Source organism: Leopardus geoffroyi, chromosome B2 (assembly GCF_018350155.1).
Source record: "Leopardus geoffroyi isolate Oge1 chromosome B2, O.geoffroyi_Oge1_pat1.0, whole genome shotgun sequence".
Classification (NCBI taxonomy): Eukaryota; Metazoa; Chordata; class Mammalia; order Carnivora; family Felidae; genus Leopardus; species Leopardus geoffroyi.
The window spans coordinates 41,490,397-41,506,619 of record NC_059332.1 but is presented as its reverse complement, the minus strand read 5'-3'; the positions used below and the strand labels follow the sequence as shown (position 1 = coordinate 41,506,619).

Sequence of the window (16,223 nt, the reverse complement as noted above, 5' to 3'; positions counted from 1 at the left end):
ACAGACTAATGAGTAGACAAAGCCTAGACTGGAGTGGGGAAGGTGGCAGGAAGTTGTCAGACCTGTTTTACTCTCCCACTAAGCTACCAATGTAGACTTTATCATGAGTCTCCATTTGTCTTTTTTCCCTTGTGTGGTTGAACTCTCAAGCAAGGAAAACACAGTTATCATCAATTGTACCCCCTGGGCCCTCCAGCACAGGATATTGTAGGAGAGAGTGCTGGGGGCCAGTAGCCTGGTATTGAGTAGGTGAGGGGAACCTAAAGTTAGGCAGGAATTAGTGAGGAATTAGTGATCTTAAGGAGGCAAGTTCTCAGAAAAGAAATAGCATTTGCAAATGTCGTGAGGCAGGAAGGAATTTGGCAGGTTTAAGAAGCTCATTTAGTATGGTTGGAGGGAGAAACAGGAGAAATGGCTAGAATTGGAAAGGTGTAGGGCCTTAGAGCCAAGTTAAAAACTTTACCTTGAGGGTACTGAGAAGCCATGGAAAAGTTTCAGTGACATTTCCCTGTCTCCTGTAACCCATTATTTACCTGGATAGGTCCTCTTATCTTTACAGAGGTGGTGTGCAGACAGGTGTAGTATCTTTTCAGACTGAAACACACCGGCAGCATAGCAGAAACCATGCTTAGAAGCAGGGGGTGGAAAGAGCTTTAGAGCTTGAGAGTCTTGGGTCTGTATGATTTGAACAAATCTTTTAACCTCTCCAGGCCACTTTCCTTTTATGTACAATTGATAATGTAGCATTTAAACCCCTCATCAGGCTGTTGTAGGGTCAGGAATAACAGGTACAGTGCCTATGACTGGTACTCCATAGGTGGTAGCTGTCTCTATTTTAACAGTGTTCTCTTGCTAACACAAATTTTACACTCTTCTTTGGGAATAGAATCACAAAATCATATACTGTACTGTCAAATTGTGAAGAAACCCCGAAGGTCTGCCTGTGTATGATGCTTGCATCCCTTCTGCAACGCTGGCGATCAGTTGGTTTGTTGTCCAGCATTATTTATAACGTCCAGGGACAGGAAGCTTACTACTGTCTGAAACATCCACTCATGTTTGGGTTCTGCAAAAGGGTTCTTTTCTTGGACAGAATCCAAATCTGCTTCCCTGTGACCTCTCTCCAGGGGTCTCAGTAGTGCCCCTAATGCCTTGTCCATGTGACAGCCCTCAGGTGTTTGAGGCCATTATCTTCGCCACCACCTAGAGTTGAAGAGCTTATTTCTTCAGCTTCACAACAACAATAAAAGGGTCAATTCAGGGGCACCTGGGTGACTCAGTCATTTAAGCATCCAACTTTGGTTCAGGTCATGATCTCATGGTTCGTGAGTTCGAGCCCTGCTGTGCTGACAGCTCAGAGTCTGGAGCCTGCTTCAGGTTCTGTGTCTCCCTCTCTCTCTGACTCTACCCTGCTCTCTCTCTCTCTCTCTCTCTCTCTCTCTCTCAAAAATAAATAAACATTAAAAAAAATTTTTTTAAAGGGTCAATATATCAAGAAAGACAGCAGTCCTAAAGCATACATGTACCTAACAATAGACCTTGAAAACATGAAGTAAAAAGTGTTAGCGATAGATTTTAATAAAAATAAAAGGGCATCTGGCTGGCTCAGTCAGTGGAGCATGCAGTTCTTGATCGCAAGGCTGTGTGTAGACATTACTTAAAAATCTTAAAAAATAATAATAGTAGCTATCATTTACTGAGCACCCACACTATACTTGGTGCTATAGATAAACAGATGAGTCTCAGTCACAAGTAAATAAGTGTAACACAAGTATACAGATACTGTAACCGGTCTGTGCAGGAAAAAAAGTAGGGTGTAATGGTGGAGCACCAAGGGAACAATCATCTTTATGAAAGAGGAACCTGCCTCTTAGATGACACAAACTCTACCCTGACAACTGAATGGGTAATACCTACACTCAACTGGACTTAGCCACGCGTGGTATTTGTTAAAATATCACTTTAGAGGCTTTAGTCACACAAAGTATTCAAAACAGCCACTGTCAGTAAAACAAGTGCATTTCTACAAGAAGTGTTCATTTTCCCTGTTAACATTCTTTATAAAGCCCCTTTTAAAACAGACAGAATAATAGCAGCCAGGCAAGGAAGAAGAGTGGAATACTGTGATTTACTGTATGTACAAATGGATGGCCAATATTTAGAAAGGAAGAGCTTCAACTAGTCTTTCCTAAGCACTGACATAGAAAAGACAAGGCATACTGTGTTTGTTACAGCCATACAGTACAGGAAGGCCACAGAAGAGAGGAGCAGCAAAGCACTTGCCCCCCAACTCAGTGCAAGTTGTGTGAAAGCAGCATGGTGCTCACACTGCAACACTGGCTTCTTTGTGTGGGGCCCTGTGCTGGATGCAAGGGTAAAGACCTCTCTAGGAGGCTGAGGCATGTGTCCAAGGTGATCCAGCACAAAGAGCTACAGGGCCTTGGGAAAGGATTGCTCTGGAAATTCAAAGGATAGATCCTTGGACAAATGAAGCTAACCTTCCTAAAGGAGAATACATACAATGTCTAAGAATAACTACAACGAAGTCCTCCCAGCCTCCTGAAGTGGGACCTCCATGAGAACCATAGAGAACAAAAAGCAATGAATCTTAAGCTGCCTTCTTTAAGAAGAAATGAATGAGAGAGGCAGAAACACAAGAGTAAATATTGGTGGAGACTAAAACTAATATTTTGCAAATTTGTAAAAGGAAGCCCATCAAGAAAGTTACAAAACTCTAGGGGCACCTGGGTGGTTCCCCTACCCATCCGACTTCAGCTCAGGTCATGATCTCCCGGTTCGTGAGTTTTGAGCCCCACATCAGGCTCTGTGCTGACAGCCTGGAGTCTACTTTGGATTCTGTCTCTCCCTCTCTCTCTGCCCTTCCCCCCATGTGTACTCTGTCTTTCTCTTAAAAATAAACATTAAAAACAAAAACAAAAACAAAACTAAGGATCTTGAAATAGTTCCCAAAACAAGAAACAATGAAAATGTATAGAAAAGTTTGTTTCACGGTGTGCAGCCTTGCACCTTTATAATTCAACAAGGAGGATAAAACAAGTGTTATAAGCAAAAAAGTACTGATGGAGACAAGTGAAGAAACAGGAATGTTAAGTGGAAGTTATAGACACCAGTCCCATTCCATTGCCCAGTTGAGGGAATTCAAGTCCAGAGAGGGTTCTCTGACTCCTGAGACACAAACAGACTCCTCTTACCCAGCAGAGCAGAGCACTGCAGCTGAAGGATAACTTTAGCACAAAGTCCCCTTCAGCTGTTTCTGAGCTGACTTGACAAAACAAAGAAGTTTACTCCAGAAAAGTCTTAATTTTACCACCTAATACTTCATCGAGGTATTCTTTTCACTGCTGGGGCATTGGCACACAGTAATCAGCTCTCTTTCCTGCCCCTCACTTGCTGAGCTACCTTTTTATTTTTTAATATTTTATGTTCATTTATTTTTGAGAGAGAGCACAGCAGGGGAGAGGCAGAGAGACAGGGAGACACAGAATCTGAAGCAGGCTCCAGGCTCCGAGCTGTCAGTACAAAACCCGATGCAGAGCTCAAACTTAAGAACCGTGAAATCATGACCTGAGCTGAAGTCGGGCGTTTAACTGAGCCACCCAGGTGACCCTTTGAGCTACCTTTTTAAAAAAATAAGTTCTCTTCAGGCATTGTTATTGAGAAATTGCTCACACACCATAAAGTTCACCCTTCTAATGTATACAATTCATTGATTTTTAGTATATTCATGAGGTTGTGCACCTACCTCCACCAATTCCAGATCATTTTTATCTCCCCATAAGAAGATCTCATACTCATTAGCAGATATGCCCAACTGTTCCACCCCAAACCACTAGCAACCACTAATCCACTTTCCGTCTTTATGGATTTTCCTATTCTGGACATTTTATACAAATAGAATCATACAACATGTGGTGTTATGTGTCTGGCTTCTTTAGCATGTTTTTACGGTTCATCCATGTTGTAGCGTGCATCAGTACTTCATTCCTTTTTATGGCTAAATCATATTCTATCACAGATATACCACATTGTTTATCCATTTATCAACTGATGGACTTTTGGCTATTGTGAATAGCAGTACGATGAACATTCATGTACAAGTTTTTGTGCGGACACGTGCTTTGCTTTCATTTCTCTTGGGCATATACCTAGGATTGCAGTTGCTGAGTCATATGGTAATTGTCTAACCTTTTGAGAAATTGCCAGAATGTTTCTCATAAGGCTGCACTATTTTACATTCTCATCAACAGCATATGAGGAATCCAATTCTGACACATCCTCCCTAACACTTGTTGTTACTCCTCTTTTTTATTATAGCCATTCTAATAGGTCTAAAATGATATTTCATTGTGATCCTGATTTTCATTTCTCTAATGACTAATGTTGAGCATCTTTTCGTGTGCTTGTCGGCCATTTGTGTATCTTTAGAAAAATATCTATTCAAATTCTTTGCCCGTTTTAAAATTGGGTTGTCTCTTTATTTATTTGTTTGTTTGTTTATTTAAATGTTTATTTATTTTTGAGACAGAGAGAGACAGAGCATGAACAGGGGAGGGGCAGAGAGAGAGGGAGACGCAGAATCCGAAACAGGCTCCAAGGCTCTGAGCTGTCAGCACAGAGCCCGACGCGGGGCTCGAACTCACAGACTGCGAGACCATGACCTGAGCCGAAGTCGGACGCTTAACCGACCAAGCCACCCAGGCGCCCCTGTCTCTCTCTTTTTTAATTTATTTATTTAGAGGGAGAGTATGAGCAGGGGAGGGGCACAGAGAGAGGGAAAGAGAAAATCCCAAGCAGGCTCCATGCTGTCAGCACAGAGCCCTATGCAGGGCTCGAACTCAAATCACAAGATCATGACCTGAGCCAAAACCAAGAGTCATACACTCAACTGACTGAGGCACCCAGGCACCCCAAATCAGGTTGTCTTTTTATTGCTGAGTTGTGAGAGTCCTTTATATATTCTGATTATTAAATCATTATCAGATACATGTTTGCAAATATTTACTCCCATTCTCTGTGGATTTTCTTGAAGTGTCCTTTGAGGTGCTGCTGGGCTACTTTTAACAAATACTAAGACACCTCAAAATAAAATTAGGAATATGTAATTAGTGTCTGAATTATAGCTTTAAATTTATAAGCATTATAAAGCCCAACTGGCTCAGTAGGAAGAGCATGCAACTTTTGATCTTGTGATTGTGAGTTAGAGCCCACATTAGCTGTAGAGATTACTTTAAAATTTTAAAAATAAGCATTATAATGTCATAAGCAAAAGTTGTTGTTTTTAAGTTTATTTAGAGAGTGTGAGCAGGGGAGGGGCAGAGAGAAAGGGAGAGAGAGAATCCCAAGGAGGTTCCTCACTGTCAGTGCAGAGCCCAATGCAGGGCTCCGTCTCACCACCCTGGGATAATGACCTGAGCTGAAATCAAGAGTCAGTCGTTTAACCGACTTAGCCACCCAGGCGCCCCTCACAAGCAAGCTATTGTATCCATACCGGTTTTGAGGCTTCCAAACAAAGAATCTTGAGTTCATTATGAGATCCATCATAATGATAGCTATCACTTTTATAGCAGTTATGTGCTAAGCAGTGTTTGGGCACTTTCCATGTATTAACCTACTTAAGTTTCCCCAACAATCCTATGAGGTAGAGATTTGTCATTATACTCATTGTACAAATAAAACAGATGCAGAAGGAGCTTAAGTAATTTGCCTGAAGCCAGAGAGTAAATAGCAGAGATGCTCCCCAGATTCCATTGCTCTTAACCAACCACCTGCGAGACTGTCAAGGCTGAATTAAAACATTTCAAAGAATGCCTGACCCCTCACTTTAAGGAAATAATAGTGTTTTCATGGCGTCTACACTCTGGATAGTTTTCCTCTTGTACCAAGCCAAAAACTAGTGCCACCCTTCCAGGCGTCTTCATTTCTATCTTCCTTTCCAGTCTGGCTTCAAGTCCCTCTATTTTCTCCACCGGCCGGAGGCTTTAGTTTTGGAAGTAACCGTCTCCCAGGTAGAGTTGTTCTAAATTTCTGACGGCCAATAGGCGCCGAGGCGCCTCGGATCCAGCCCAATGAGGCTCAAAGCTGAGTCATGGGAGGGGCCAGCGAAGGGGGCGGGAACGGAGCCCCCCTAGGTGGTGCCTACTGTGTGCGGCGCCAGCTTCCCTGCGCGGAGCCATGAGCTGGACCTGCCCGCGTTGCCAGCAACCCGTTTTCTTCGGTGAGGTCCGGGCTGAGGAGGGAGGGGGAGATGGGACGTCCTCTGAGAACGCGAGGAACTGGCGACCGTGTGTTCTCAGACCCCCTTTCCACCTCTCGGGAGCAGGGCACTCGGGCGGGTTGGAACTGGCCTCCCGGGAACACTCCTCGTAGTCTCTAGGAAGCAGGGCGGGCGGGGCTGAGGAGGGGAATGGGGGCGCCCGCTGCTAGGCCTGGCTCCCCCACAGCCCGGTTCCACCTTGTCCCCCACAGCGGAGAAGGTGAGCTCCCTGGGCAAGAACTGGCATCGCTTCTGCCTGAAATGTGAGCGCTGCCACAGCGTCCTGTCCCCAGGAGGGCATGCAGAGGTGAGGCCTGGCCAGGGCGCACAGCCCTCTCTGTCTGTCCCTGTTCTCCAAGCACCAGTCCCCAGTTTCCGCTCAGGAAGCTCACCGAAGGCAACTTCAGCAGTCAGCTACCAAGACCATCTACCCGGAGGGCCCCACACCAACCAGGACTTGGGAAGCCTGAGTTGTGCTGGTGGACCCGGTGCCTTTTGGTGGGGAGGGGAGAGAAGCAATGCTGTTTTCTGGCCTGCTCTTGCCCTTTCTCCTGTCCACAGTGGCAATTCTAGCATGCCAGCTTACCCTCCACCCCTCCCAGCCTCACCAGCCCCACCAGGCAAGTGGACAGATACACCTGGCAACCGGACTTGAGGGAAGGCCTGTAGGACACAGGAGAACCCCTCCCCCCCCCCCCTTTAGCCCTGAGCAACCCTCTTTCCTCTGCTTGTGCCTAGCACAACGGGAGGCCGTATTGCCACAAGCCATGCTATGGGGCTCTCTTCGGACCCAGGGGTAAGTACCAGCCTAGAAGAGGCCAGGGGACAGCAGGACCTTCCTTGTGGCTGGGAGCTGGAGACTCAAGGCTGACTGCCCCTGTTTTCTCTGCAGGGGTGAACATTGGTGGTGTGGGCTCCTACCTCTACAACTCCCCCACTCCCACCCCTGCCAGCACCACTCCCCTCAGCCCCAGCAGCTTTAGCCCCCCCAGGCCCAGGACTGGCCTCCCCCAGGGCAAGAAAAGTAAGTGAAGTTGGGCCCCAGCTACTCCTCATCCTTAGGCTGGAACAAAGGGAAGGACCAGGTGGCAGTCTCCCACCTAGTCCTCTGCTTCACATTCCTACAACTTTGTGGCAAAGTCTTCTTTTGTCCATGGCACTTTGGCGGGGGAGAGGGGGGTTCCCTTATGTCAGCTGCTGAGTTAAGAGGTAAATTGGGTAGATGGCATTATCATCCCCATTTTACAGGTGAGGAAAACAAAGTGTGTAGACAGCAAAGTGTGTGGCTTGTGCAGTCACACAGCTAGTCAGAGGCAAACCTGACCTGGAATTCGGGCCTCTCTCAGGCCAAGGCCATGGAAAGGATGACCTAGGAGCGAGGGGTCATTGAGACAGGGCCAGCCCCTCATATTCTTCCACTTCTCCCCTCTCCCTGTTCCTCCCTCCCATCCCCTAGAGTGGGCAATGACACCATGCTCCCCAACACCTGACACCCATGCCCTGGCCAGCTCCTGTATCAGCTCAAGTTTCCTGAGGATTGAGTTGCTGACAGGGTTGGGATGGTGGGCACCTGAGCCCCTGGGAGGAGAAGGAAGTGGGTGGTCCTTCCTGCAGATAGGGATGGGGCAGGACGAGGGGCCACAGGAAACTGAGCTCTGTCCAAGAAAGCAGACTCATGGCCACCTGGGTGGGGGGCTCTGGGATGAGCATGGCTTTTGGAAGAAGCCATGTGCGTGGGCCAGTGCTGGTGGGCCCTGCTTAGGCATGGCCCCCACCTCAGCCCTAGCCAGGGCCTCTTCCCCTTAAAGGCCATCCCCACATGAAGACATTCACTGGAGAGACTTCACTGTGCCCTGGCTGCGAAGAACCTGTCTATTTTGGTAAGCGATAATGGAAAGCTTGGGGAGGGGGGCAGAGGATGGGCATCAAAGTGTAGGGAGGTGGTGCAAAGTAGGCAGGTCTCCCTGCCCTGTCCCTAGAACTACCAAATGTCTCCACCACCAGCTGAGAAGGTGATGTCTTTGGGCAGAAATTGGCACCGACCCTGTCTGAGGTGCCAGCGCTGCCGGAAGACCCTTACTGCTGGGAGTCATGCTGAGGTGAACAGGGTAGGGATGGGTGGTTGTGTTGGGAGGAGGGAGGCTGGAGATGGGAAGAGAGCCAAGCTGAGATGGCTCTCTTTCTCTTTATGTCCCAGCATGACGGCGTCCCCTACTGCCACATCCCCTGCTACGGCTACCTGTTTGGCCCCAAAGGTGGGCAGCCACACCCCAGACAGTGGGCCTAAAGTATGGCATGTGGGTCTGTGGGGATGTGTGGGCAAATTTCCCTGTGGTCAAATACACCCCAGACCCCTCCCAATTCCTTTCATCCCTCAGCCCAACACCCCCCAGCACCAGGGCCCTTGGTAATGGGGCTCTCTCTCTCAGGTGTGAACATTGGTGATGTGGGCTGCTACATCTATGATCCTGTGGAGATAAAATCCAAATGAGATGCTCACAGGAGAGGTCACTCTAACTCGGACCTCACCCATTCCCTCCATGGTCCTACTGGAAGCTACAGAATTCTTCAGTCCCCTCAGGGAGAAGGTGGGCTTCAGGTGGCCTGGGCCTAGGCTCTATGGTAGACCAGGGGGTCTAGACATTCTCTGCCAATTCCTGCCTTTCCCATTTCTATCTGGTCAGGGGAACTAGGCTACCCTAGTTTAAAGGGTAGCCTCCTAGCCTTCCCAATCCCTTTCCCTAGCAAATTCTATAACTTCAAGGTACTTATAAAATGTGTTTATTTTGGCTTCTCCAATAAAATGTTGGCTCCCATGCCTTCAACGCTTCTTTGGGCATGAGGCCTAATCAATGGGTTGGAGGATGGGAAGTATAGGGAGGGGGGATGCATTACCCTGCAAACTACCTGGGAGGTATAGGGCCGGCCATGGGAACAAAGAGCTCTGTTCTCCTGGAACCCTGGTCCTGGACAGTTCCTAGCACCACACAGTGAGTGGACAGCATGCCCACCAGCTCTGTTGGTGCCAGAAGTTATCATAGGGCAATTCCTTCTTTAGCACCATCTCTAGGAGAAACACATTATTCAACATCTCATTTGAGCATGACAACAGATCCTGTGGTGAGGTCTGCTAAGAGGCTTCATTATCCGTTTGAGAGATGAACAGACTGAAGCCCAGAGAGGGAAACCTACATGCCCAAGGTCACACAGCAAATCAGTGGCAAAGTTGGGATTAGAACCCAGGGCCAGACTCTGGCTTCCCATCCAGGGCTCATCCCACAGCTCCTCACTGCTGCCCCAAACCCACGGGACACCTTTATTTACAGAATAAGAGGGGTACCAGAATTGTCCAGCAGCCCACTGCATTCTAGGAAGTTGCCCAGTTGCTGGAGGCCAAACAGTCAAGGCTGGATGAGCACAGAGAAGGGGGAACTGGTGGCAACTCCAGCCCTGGGCAGGGGACTTGATGCCCGTAGCCCCAGCCACAGGGCTTGCCCTTCTAATCTTCCAGCCCCTGCTGCAGAACTTCTGTAGAGAGCTTGCCCCTGATACCACTCAGTTCTGGATCTGCTTCATGGGCATCTCTTCCTTCTGAAGCCTAGACAGGGCACTGGGGAAGAAGGAGTCATGAGCAATGGTGGGATTTAGCCCCTGGGCCTACCACCCAAGCCTGCCTCGTCATGGCTGGCCTATGCCTCTCCCCAGCTGCTGGTAAACAAACATGTATACTTCTGCCAGTGACTGGCACACATGCTTGTATGCATCTCTGATGTGCAGGCATACGTGAAGGGGTGCACACATCCACCTCTTCCTGGACAATCTTGGACATCTGTGTACACATACATATATGGACTTGTGTACTTTTACACATGCAGTTTGCATACCTCAGGCCATACACCCATGCACGCTTGCACATATGCACCAGATACACAATGTGCACACAGGTCTTCTCTGAATCCTACCTAAGGTGTCAGGTACCTGGGCACCCATTCCCACATGCATGTGCTCACACAGACACAAATAGTTCTGTGCACACACCTCCTCTCCACATCCTGGATGGTCTCTGGCAGCTGTGCTTGCTTCGTCTCTGGTAGCAGGAGGGCAGTGCAGGCAGCCAGCAAGGCGATCCCCCCGTAAGTGAGCATGGGTAGTGACAGCCATACTCCATCCAGCAAGGCTGCCAGTGGAGCCAAAGAGCCCCCCAGCCGGCCCACCAGTGCAGTCAGCCCCATTCCTGTCTGTCTGTTCAGAAAGAGGATAGGGGAAGGTAGGTGTTCACACCTACTTAGGGTCATGCCTCACAGGGCTCCCCCATCCTGGGCTGGCAAGCCCTGGTGTCCCCTTCTCCCCAGACGGCTAAGAAAGCTAAGGCTTCTTTCAGGTGGTCTTCCCACCTGTCCCCAGGCCAGGGACCCTCATTCTGAGAGTAGGGTGATGTGGAAGGAAGAGGGACAGCAGCTCCTACAGACCCTGTCATGTTGGTAGAGGAGGAGCAAGGCTTTCTAAGCATACCCAGATACCAGCAAGTCTCCCCACCTGCCAATAGCTAGCTGAAAGGGCCCCAGAAATTACTTTCAGAGACAACCCCATAGGGCAGCTCTGCCTGGGCTGTGGTAAATGGAAGGGAGGTACAGATGGAGCCTTTTGTGACTGTTTTATTTTAAAGGAGCCCCAGAGAAGTGTGACCTCGCTCAGGGTCACTTAGTAAAGATAAAATGCTCTGCCTTCTCCCAGACTTAAGCAAACGCAGACGGCTCTGATTAGCTCTGTATTCTGGGTGTGGTATAAGGAATGGGTGGGAGGAACTGGGCTGCAGTGTGTGTGTGTGTGTGTGTGTGTGTGTGTGTGTGTGCGCGCGCGCGCGCGGCGGGGAAGGGGAGGGGTTGGTAAAGAGACGTGATCACAAGCCCTCCCCGCCCCCCCCCCATAGGTTGTCAGGCTCCCCTCACCTGAGCACGGTAGGGTACAACTCCGATGTGAACAGATAGGCTGTGGTGAAGGCAGCTTCAGAAAAACCTTTTCCCATCACTGCTAAGGCGGTGCTCCAAGACCCCATCTCTAGAGGAAAAGGGGTTCAGGCAGTGAGCGGGCCTTGTGCGAGACCGAGAACTCCAGGGTGGGAGGTTGCCCAAATGGAGGGCTTTGAGTGGGGGCCTCCGCGAAAGGGCAGGAGCTCTGGGCCAGGAGGCGGGGCCTCCGATGAGTGGGCGGGGCCTCCGGGTGAGGCTCACCCGAGGTCACCAGCAGTCTGGCACCAAAAGCAAGGGCGGCACCCAGCAGCGTTCCTGCTTGCGTGAGACGGCGTCCTGCGTGGCGCACCGACAGGTAGACCAGCAGCTTGGAGGGCACCTCCACGGCCCCGAACAGCAGCTGCGTTTGGTACACGTTCAGCCCCAGCCCCGACACGTCCAGGCTCAGGCCATAATAGGAGAAGTTTACTCCAAACCTGAAAGGGGTCGCAATGCACTCAGGGGCCCTCCTCTTCATCCCCCTTGTCCTGTCTTCCTAGGGAGCCTTGGCCTTTTAGAGGGACCACCTCCCCAGCCTCCAGAGCCCGCTGCCCACCACCATCCCTGTCCTCATAATCCCCAAGGAGTATGCAGCACGTGCCAGTGGCCAAAGCGTCTTTACCTAATCTTCACAGCAACCTTGTGAGGTAGGAACTAACAGCGTCCTGTTTTGCAGAAGGGGCTCTGAGGCTTGGGGTTAAGTGACCTGTCCAAGATCTCGCAGGAAGTGGCAGCACCTGAATTTGAGCCCTGCTTCTGATGCCTGCTCCATCTTGTGATCTTCCAGTGTCCCATCTCCCCACAGGCTGGTCCTCCTGCTCTGCACGGTTACAGTCCCTCCAACTCACACTCAGCATCATTCTGGAGTCTGCCTCTCTGTCCACCCATCCCCCGCTCCTCACCACATCACCATGCAGCATAGCGAGATATGTCGGAGCCTTGGGGTCCGGAATAGGTCTAGGTACGAGGGTCTGCGGACCACTCGCTCTCTGGCAGCCACTTTGCTCAGGGCCTGGTGGGAGAGGAGGAGAGTTTGTGACATCAGAGTTGGCTGTGGGCCTTAGCTAGGCACACTGATCTCTCTGGGTCTCTGTTCCTCCTCCCTTCTCCAATAGTGGGGGTGGGGATGCACGTGCAGGCTGAGTCGGGTGGGCTCCGAGTCAAGGGTGTGGCCCACCAGAGCCAGGTAGGACATCCCAATGAGTTTGGAAACTCTCCACTGGGGGCCAGGAGCTTTTCCTGCACATACAGTGGGCCCCTGGAAGGGGACGCTTGACACAGGACGGCCACACACACACACACACACACACACACACATGTGCGCGTCCCCACACACATGGACTTGCATGTGCTCACACACACACATTCACTCTCACCTCCCGGCTCAGGCTGTCCTCACCCACAGGCCGCCCATTGATCCTGGCACAGCGGAGTAGGTACCTGTGGGCCTCCTCCACACGGCCCTGGGTCAGAAGCCAGCGTGCAGACTCAGGCACCCACCTGGGGGACAGCAGGAGGCCCTTCAGGCAGAGTCAGCACCCACAGTCACATCTCCCTCCTGGACACCCCACAGCCTGTCAGCCTCCAGGCTCTTGCTCATGCAGTCCCCTCAACCTGGAATGTGCTCTCCTTCTCAAACCCTCCTCACCTGACAAATTTTATTCATCCTTTAAAGCCCAACTTAAAATCCACCCTGCCACACTTCCTTGCCCAGGCTTAAGTTCCTCCACAGCCTGGGATTCCCTTCTCTGTTCAACTGGATTGGTCTCATTCTCAGCCCCCAGCGTCAGCCACCCACTTCTCCCATAAGTGACCGGAGGGCATAGGAGGAAGGAGAGACCGACATACAGAAATCCCCAAGGGGCATCAAAAGCCAATTCATTTTTGGAAGACAATGAAATGCCCACCCTGCCTGGCTTCCTATTGTCCTGCTTGGACTCCCTATCCCTATGCTGGCCCTGTCTCTCCATCCCTGTCTTGTGACCCCCATGTCCATTTCTATCTGTCCCCCTGAATCTGCCCCTCAGTCCTGGTCTCTGCCACTTGCTATCTCTCACTGATTCTGTTTCTGTCTCTCCACTGTCTCTCAATATGTTACTATGTGTTTCTCTGCTTCTCATGCCCACTGCCATCTTCTTTGTACTGGTCTGTCTCTCTTTCTCTCTTTTTCTGTTTCTCGGTCGCTGACTTTTTCTTTCTTTTCATATCTCAGTCACTCTGTATTCTAATCTCAGACTCTGATGAACTCTATCTCTGGCTTCCTCTATCTCCCACTCCCGAGCTGCCCACAGTCCTCACCAGAGGCTGAGGATCCCTGGGGCACAAGGCAGAGTGACAGCCAGCAGAAGCCATCGCCAGTCCCGTATCAGGTACCCGACCAGTGCCAACAGCATCACACCCCCTGTCCAGAAGGTGTTGCTCAGGACACCTGCCACGGTGCGGTGTTCCACGTCCAGCCATTCCAGTTCTGGGCCCAGGGCAGGGGCCAGAGACAGGAAGACAGCAAGGGCCAGATGAGTTCAATCTCACCCTTGACAACTGCCTCCCTCCAGTCTTCTGGGCCCTGCCCGTCCTTTGCCTGCCTCACCCAGTGGCATCACGATGATGGTGAAGCCAGCCAGAGCTGTGCCAGTGAGGGTGCGGGTGATGACAAACATGATGTAACTGACTGAGGCTGCAGACACCAGGCCTAGCACCAGGGAACTCACATAGGCCACCAGCAGTAGACGGCGCCGCCCAAACCTGCACAGGGGTCATGCAGAGTCAGTTCCCTGTAGAGGGGAGGTCCCACGACAGAGGTAGACTAGGCCCATACCCCAACCAGTGGGAGAGGGTGCCCCAGCCCGCTCCCTTATTGGCCCCCACTGCACCCCACCTGTCAGACAGGTATCCGAAGGCCACAGCCCCCACAAGCACACCAGCAAAGAAGAAGGTGGACGTGGCTTTGTTCAGGCCTTTCTGCTCACACACGAGGTCCCACTGCAGGGACAGACAGGGAGGGGCCTCTCATGGGCACAGGCCCTCTCTAGGTAGCACCAACCCCCCCACCTCCAGACTCTCGGTCTCCTGAGGTCAACTGTTCCATATTGGTACCTCCGTGTCAGATAATAAACCCTCAACTATTCACTCCAATTTGAGGGGTAAGAGACTTTGCCCTTCCCCAATTCTGTAGCCTCAACTTCTTTCCGTGGAGGGTCTTGACCTTGACAACAGGTCTGCTCCTCTCTAGAGAGACTCTGCCCCATCTGCACTCACCTCTAGGTGGATTATGTAAATCCCAGACCTGGGGCCAAAAAGAAGGGAAAGAAGGAGGCCTCTATTGTGTCTCCTTCTCCTACTGCAGAACACCTTTCTCAGCTCTCCCCCAACTCCCTAGAGCCATCTTAGCCCTTACCTGCCTTAATCATCTCCTAATTAATAATAGCAGCTCTGGTGTATGGGCTCCTTACTACAAGCCAGGAACTAAGCTCAGTGCTTTAAATTCATAGACCCCATCTACAGATAGGTAAACTGAGATTAGGTAAGGTAAGGTAACAGGTCTAATGCCCACACAGTAATTAATCACCCACGGCAGTGGCAGGCCCATCCCATTCACGTGTCCCCCAATCTCCTGCTCAGGTACCTCGGTTGCAATGGTGGAGGAGAACTCCGAGCGGTCGTACTCCCAGCCCTGAGGACAGGGCATTGTGGAAGGCTCACCCTCCAGCTGCCCAGGGCTCTGCCCCGCTCCCCATAATGTGGTGTTGGGGAGGGCCTGGGAGTGATTGAAGTAGAGGCAGGAGCTGAGGGTGCCATCGGGCTCCCGGGGCAGGTGGGCCTCCAGCCAAGCGTCCTGGTGGCTGAAGTTGGCCGGGGCACCAGGGAGGGCACAGCGGTGGGCAGGTACAGCAGCCAAGAAGATGGGCAGGAGAAAGTTCATGGGCAGCAGCACTCGGGGCAGGGCCAGCAGTGCCACATTCCACAGTTGGAAAGGCCCAAAGCCTCCCACCTGATCTAGCAGCTCTTCAAATCTCATGCCACCCACCCACCCACTGACCGGTCTCAGTGCGGGCTTCCTCTGTAGCGTTCAGTGCAGCACAATCCACCCACCACTTGGACCTTTGGACTCTGGAGGCGGGAGCAAGTAGACTGATGAGCTGAAGTTTACCGTCAGAATCCAGCCCTCAGGGGCTGGGCCAGGACTGAGCCCTCCCTGGTCACCAGGTCTCCAGGGATCCCTGCCTGTTTGGCCCAGTGCCTGGGTGAGGGGCCGTCCATTCAGAGGTCACCGACTCCATGGCTCTGGGACTTACATATTGGTGCTCAGGGGTAGCCTCCAGTTGCCATGATGGGGTAGCTAGGTGTGCAGGAAGTGAGCCCCTAGCCCCAGGATCAACTGAGCTCCAAGAGTCCTTAAGAGGAGGAGTCCCCTGGGGGCTGATGGCAACTCTCCAGGAATGCCCTTTGTCCTGTGAAGATTTAGGTCAGCCTTATGTATTGAAGCCACAGCTTGGCTGGACCCTCAGGATTCAAGACTGAGAGCTAGGCCCTAACCAGGTTGAAGAGTTCTTTCTGCTGAGTCACAAAGCCTCCCTATACCCCAAGGCCCCCACCTGGAGCTTATGCCCTGGCCTGAGACACACCTGGAACTGCACTGGGCAGCCTGGTCAATCTGGAGGATCCCAGACCTATCACCGTCCCACTTCCCATACACATAGTCCCTCCTGCCTTCCCCCTGCCCCTCTTTTCAGGAGCTTCCCCTTGGGGGACTGAGTGGGCAGAGAGAGCGGTTTGCCAAGGTCCCACCATAGGTAGCTGCAATGCCTAAGACTCAGGATTTGTCTGACTTTCCCCACTCAGTTCCCATTCATGGCCCCTGCAGCAAAAGCACAGCAGAGGCCAGCAATATCAGCTTTATTCTCATCTGCTTCTCCAAACTCAGGGTTGGCAGAGCTGGGAGG

The 16,223-nt window shown here is 51.3% G+C and overlaps 2 protein-coding genes across 4 annotated transcripts; one reads left to right on the top strand and one right to left on the bottom strand.

Annotated features, from left to right (window-relative positions):
• Positions 1-5,403: 5,403 nt before the first annotated feature.
• Positions 5,404-9,104, top strand: CRIP3 (cysteine rich protein 3). 2 transcript variants are annotated; one of them, XM_045498316.1, is made up of 8 exons: positions 5,404-6,235; positions 6,487-6,581; positions 7,013-7,070; positions 7,167-7,298; positions 8,083-8,154; positions 8,279-8,382; positions 8,472-8,529; positions 8,704-9,104. In XM_045498316.1, exons 1-8 carry the CDS (start codon positions 6,193-6,195, stop codon positions 8,763-8,765), a joined length of 624 nt encoding a protein of 207 aa, XP_045354272.1. In that variant the 5' UTR covers positions 5,404-6,192; the 3' UTR covers positions 8,766-9,104. The 2 variants fall into 2 exon arrangements, with proteins under 2 accessions (XP_045354272.1, XP_045354273.1); XM_045498317.1 differs by having other exon boundaries at positions 5,409-6,235; positions 8,279-8,373.
• Positions 9,105-9,395: 291 nt separating this feature from the next.
• On the bottom strand, positions 9,396-15,429 carry SLC22A7 (solute carrier family 22 member 7). 2 transcript variants are annotated; one of them, XM_045498315.1, is made up of 10 exons: positions 14,906-15,415; positions 14,159-14,262; positions 13,871-14,025; positions 13,582-13,750; positions 12,660-12,783; positions 12,186-12,295; positions 11,506-11,720; positions 11,224-11,332; positions 10,313-10,516; positions 9,396-9,884 (listed from the first exon to the last, which is right to left on the bottom strand). In XM_045498315.1, exons 1-10 carry the CDS (start codon positions 15,296-15,298, stop codon positions 9,830-9,832), a joined length of 1,638 nt encoding a protein of 545 aa, XP_045354271.1. In that variant the 5' UTR covers positions 15,299-15,415; the 3' UTR covers positions 9,396-9,829. The 2 variants fall into 2 exon arrangements, with proteins under 2 accessions (XP_045354271.1, XP_045354270.1); XM_045498314.1 differs by lacking the exon at positions 9,396-9,884 and adding an exon at positions 9,907-10,103 and having other exon boundaries at positions 14,906-15,429.
• Between the last annotated feature and the right edge of the window lie 794 nt (positions 15,430-16,223).

What these genes read in the sequence shown, in the direction of transcription:
- CRIP3 (XM_045498316.1), top strand. Translation starts at nt 6,193, where the DNA reads ATGAGCTGGACCTGCCCGCGTTGCCAGCAACCCGTTTTCTTCG. An exon ending in CCTCCCCCAGGGCAAGAAAA is followed by an intron (nt 7,299 to 8,082) that starts GTAAGTGAAGTT and finishes TTCCCCTTAAAG; the next exon opens with GCCATCCCCACATGAAGACA. An exon ending in GTCATGCTGAGGTGAACAGG is followed by an intron (nt 8,383 to 8,471) that starts GTAGGGATGGGT and finishes TTTATGTCCCAG; the next exon opens with CATGACGGCGTCCCCTACTG.
- SLC22A7 (XM_045498314.1), bottom strand. Translation starts at nt 15,298, where the DNA reads ATGAGATTTGAAGAGCTGCTAGATCAGGTGGGAGGCTTTGGGCCTTTC. An exon ending in CCTCCACCATTGCAACCGAG is followed by an intron (nt 14,263 to 14,905) that starts GTACCTGAGCAG and finishes CTGTCCCTGCAG; the next exon opens with TGGGACCTCGTGTGTGAGCA. An exon ending in ATCCAGGATGTGGAGAGGAG is followed by an intron (nt 10,104 to 10,312) that starts GTGTGTGCACAG and finishes ATGTGTACACAG; the next exon opens with ATGTCCAAGATTGTCCAGGA.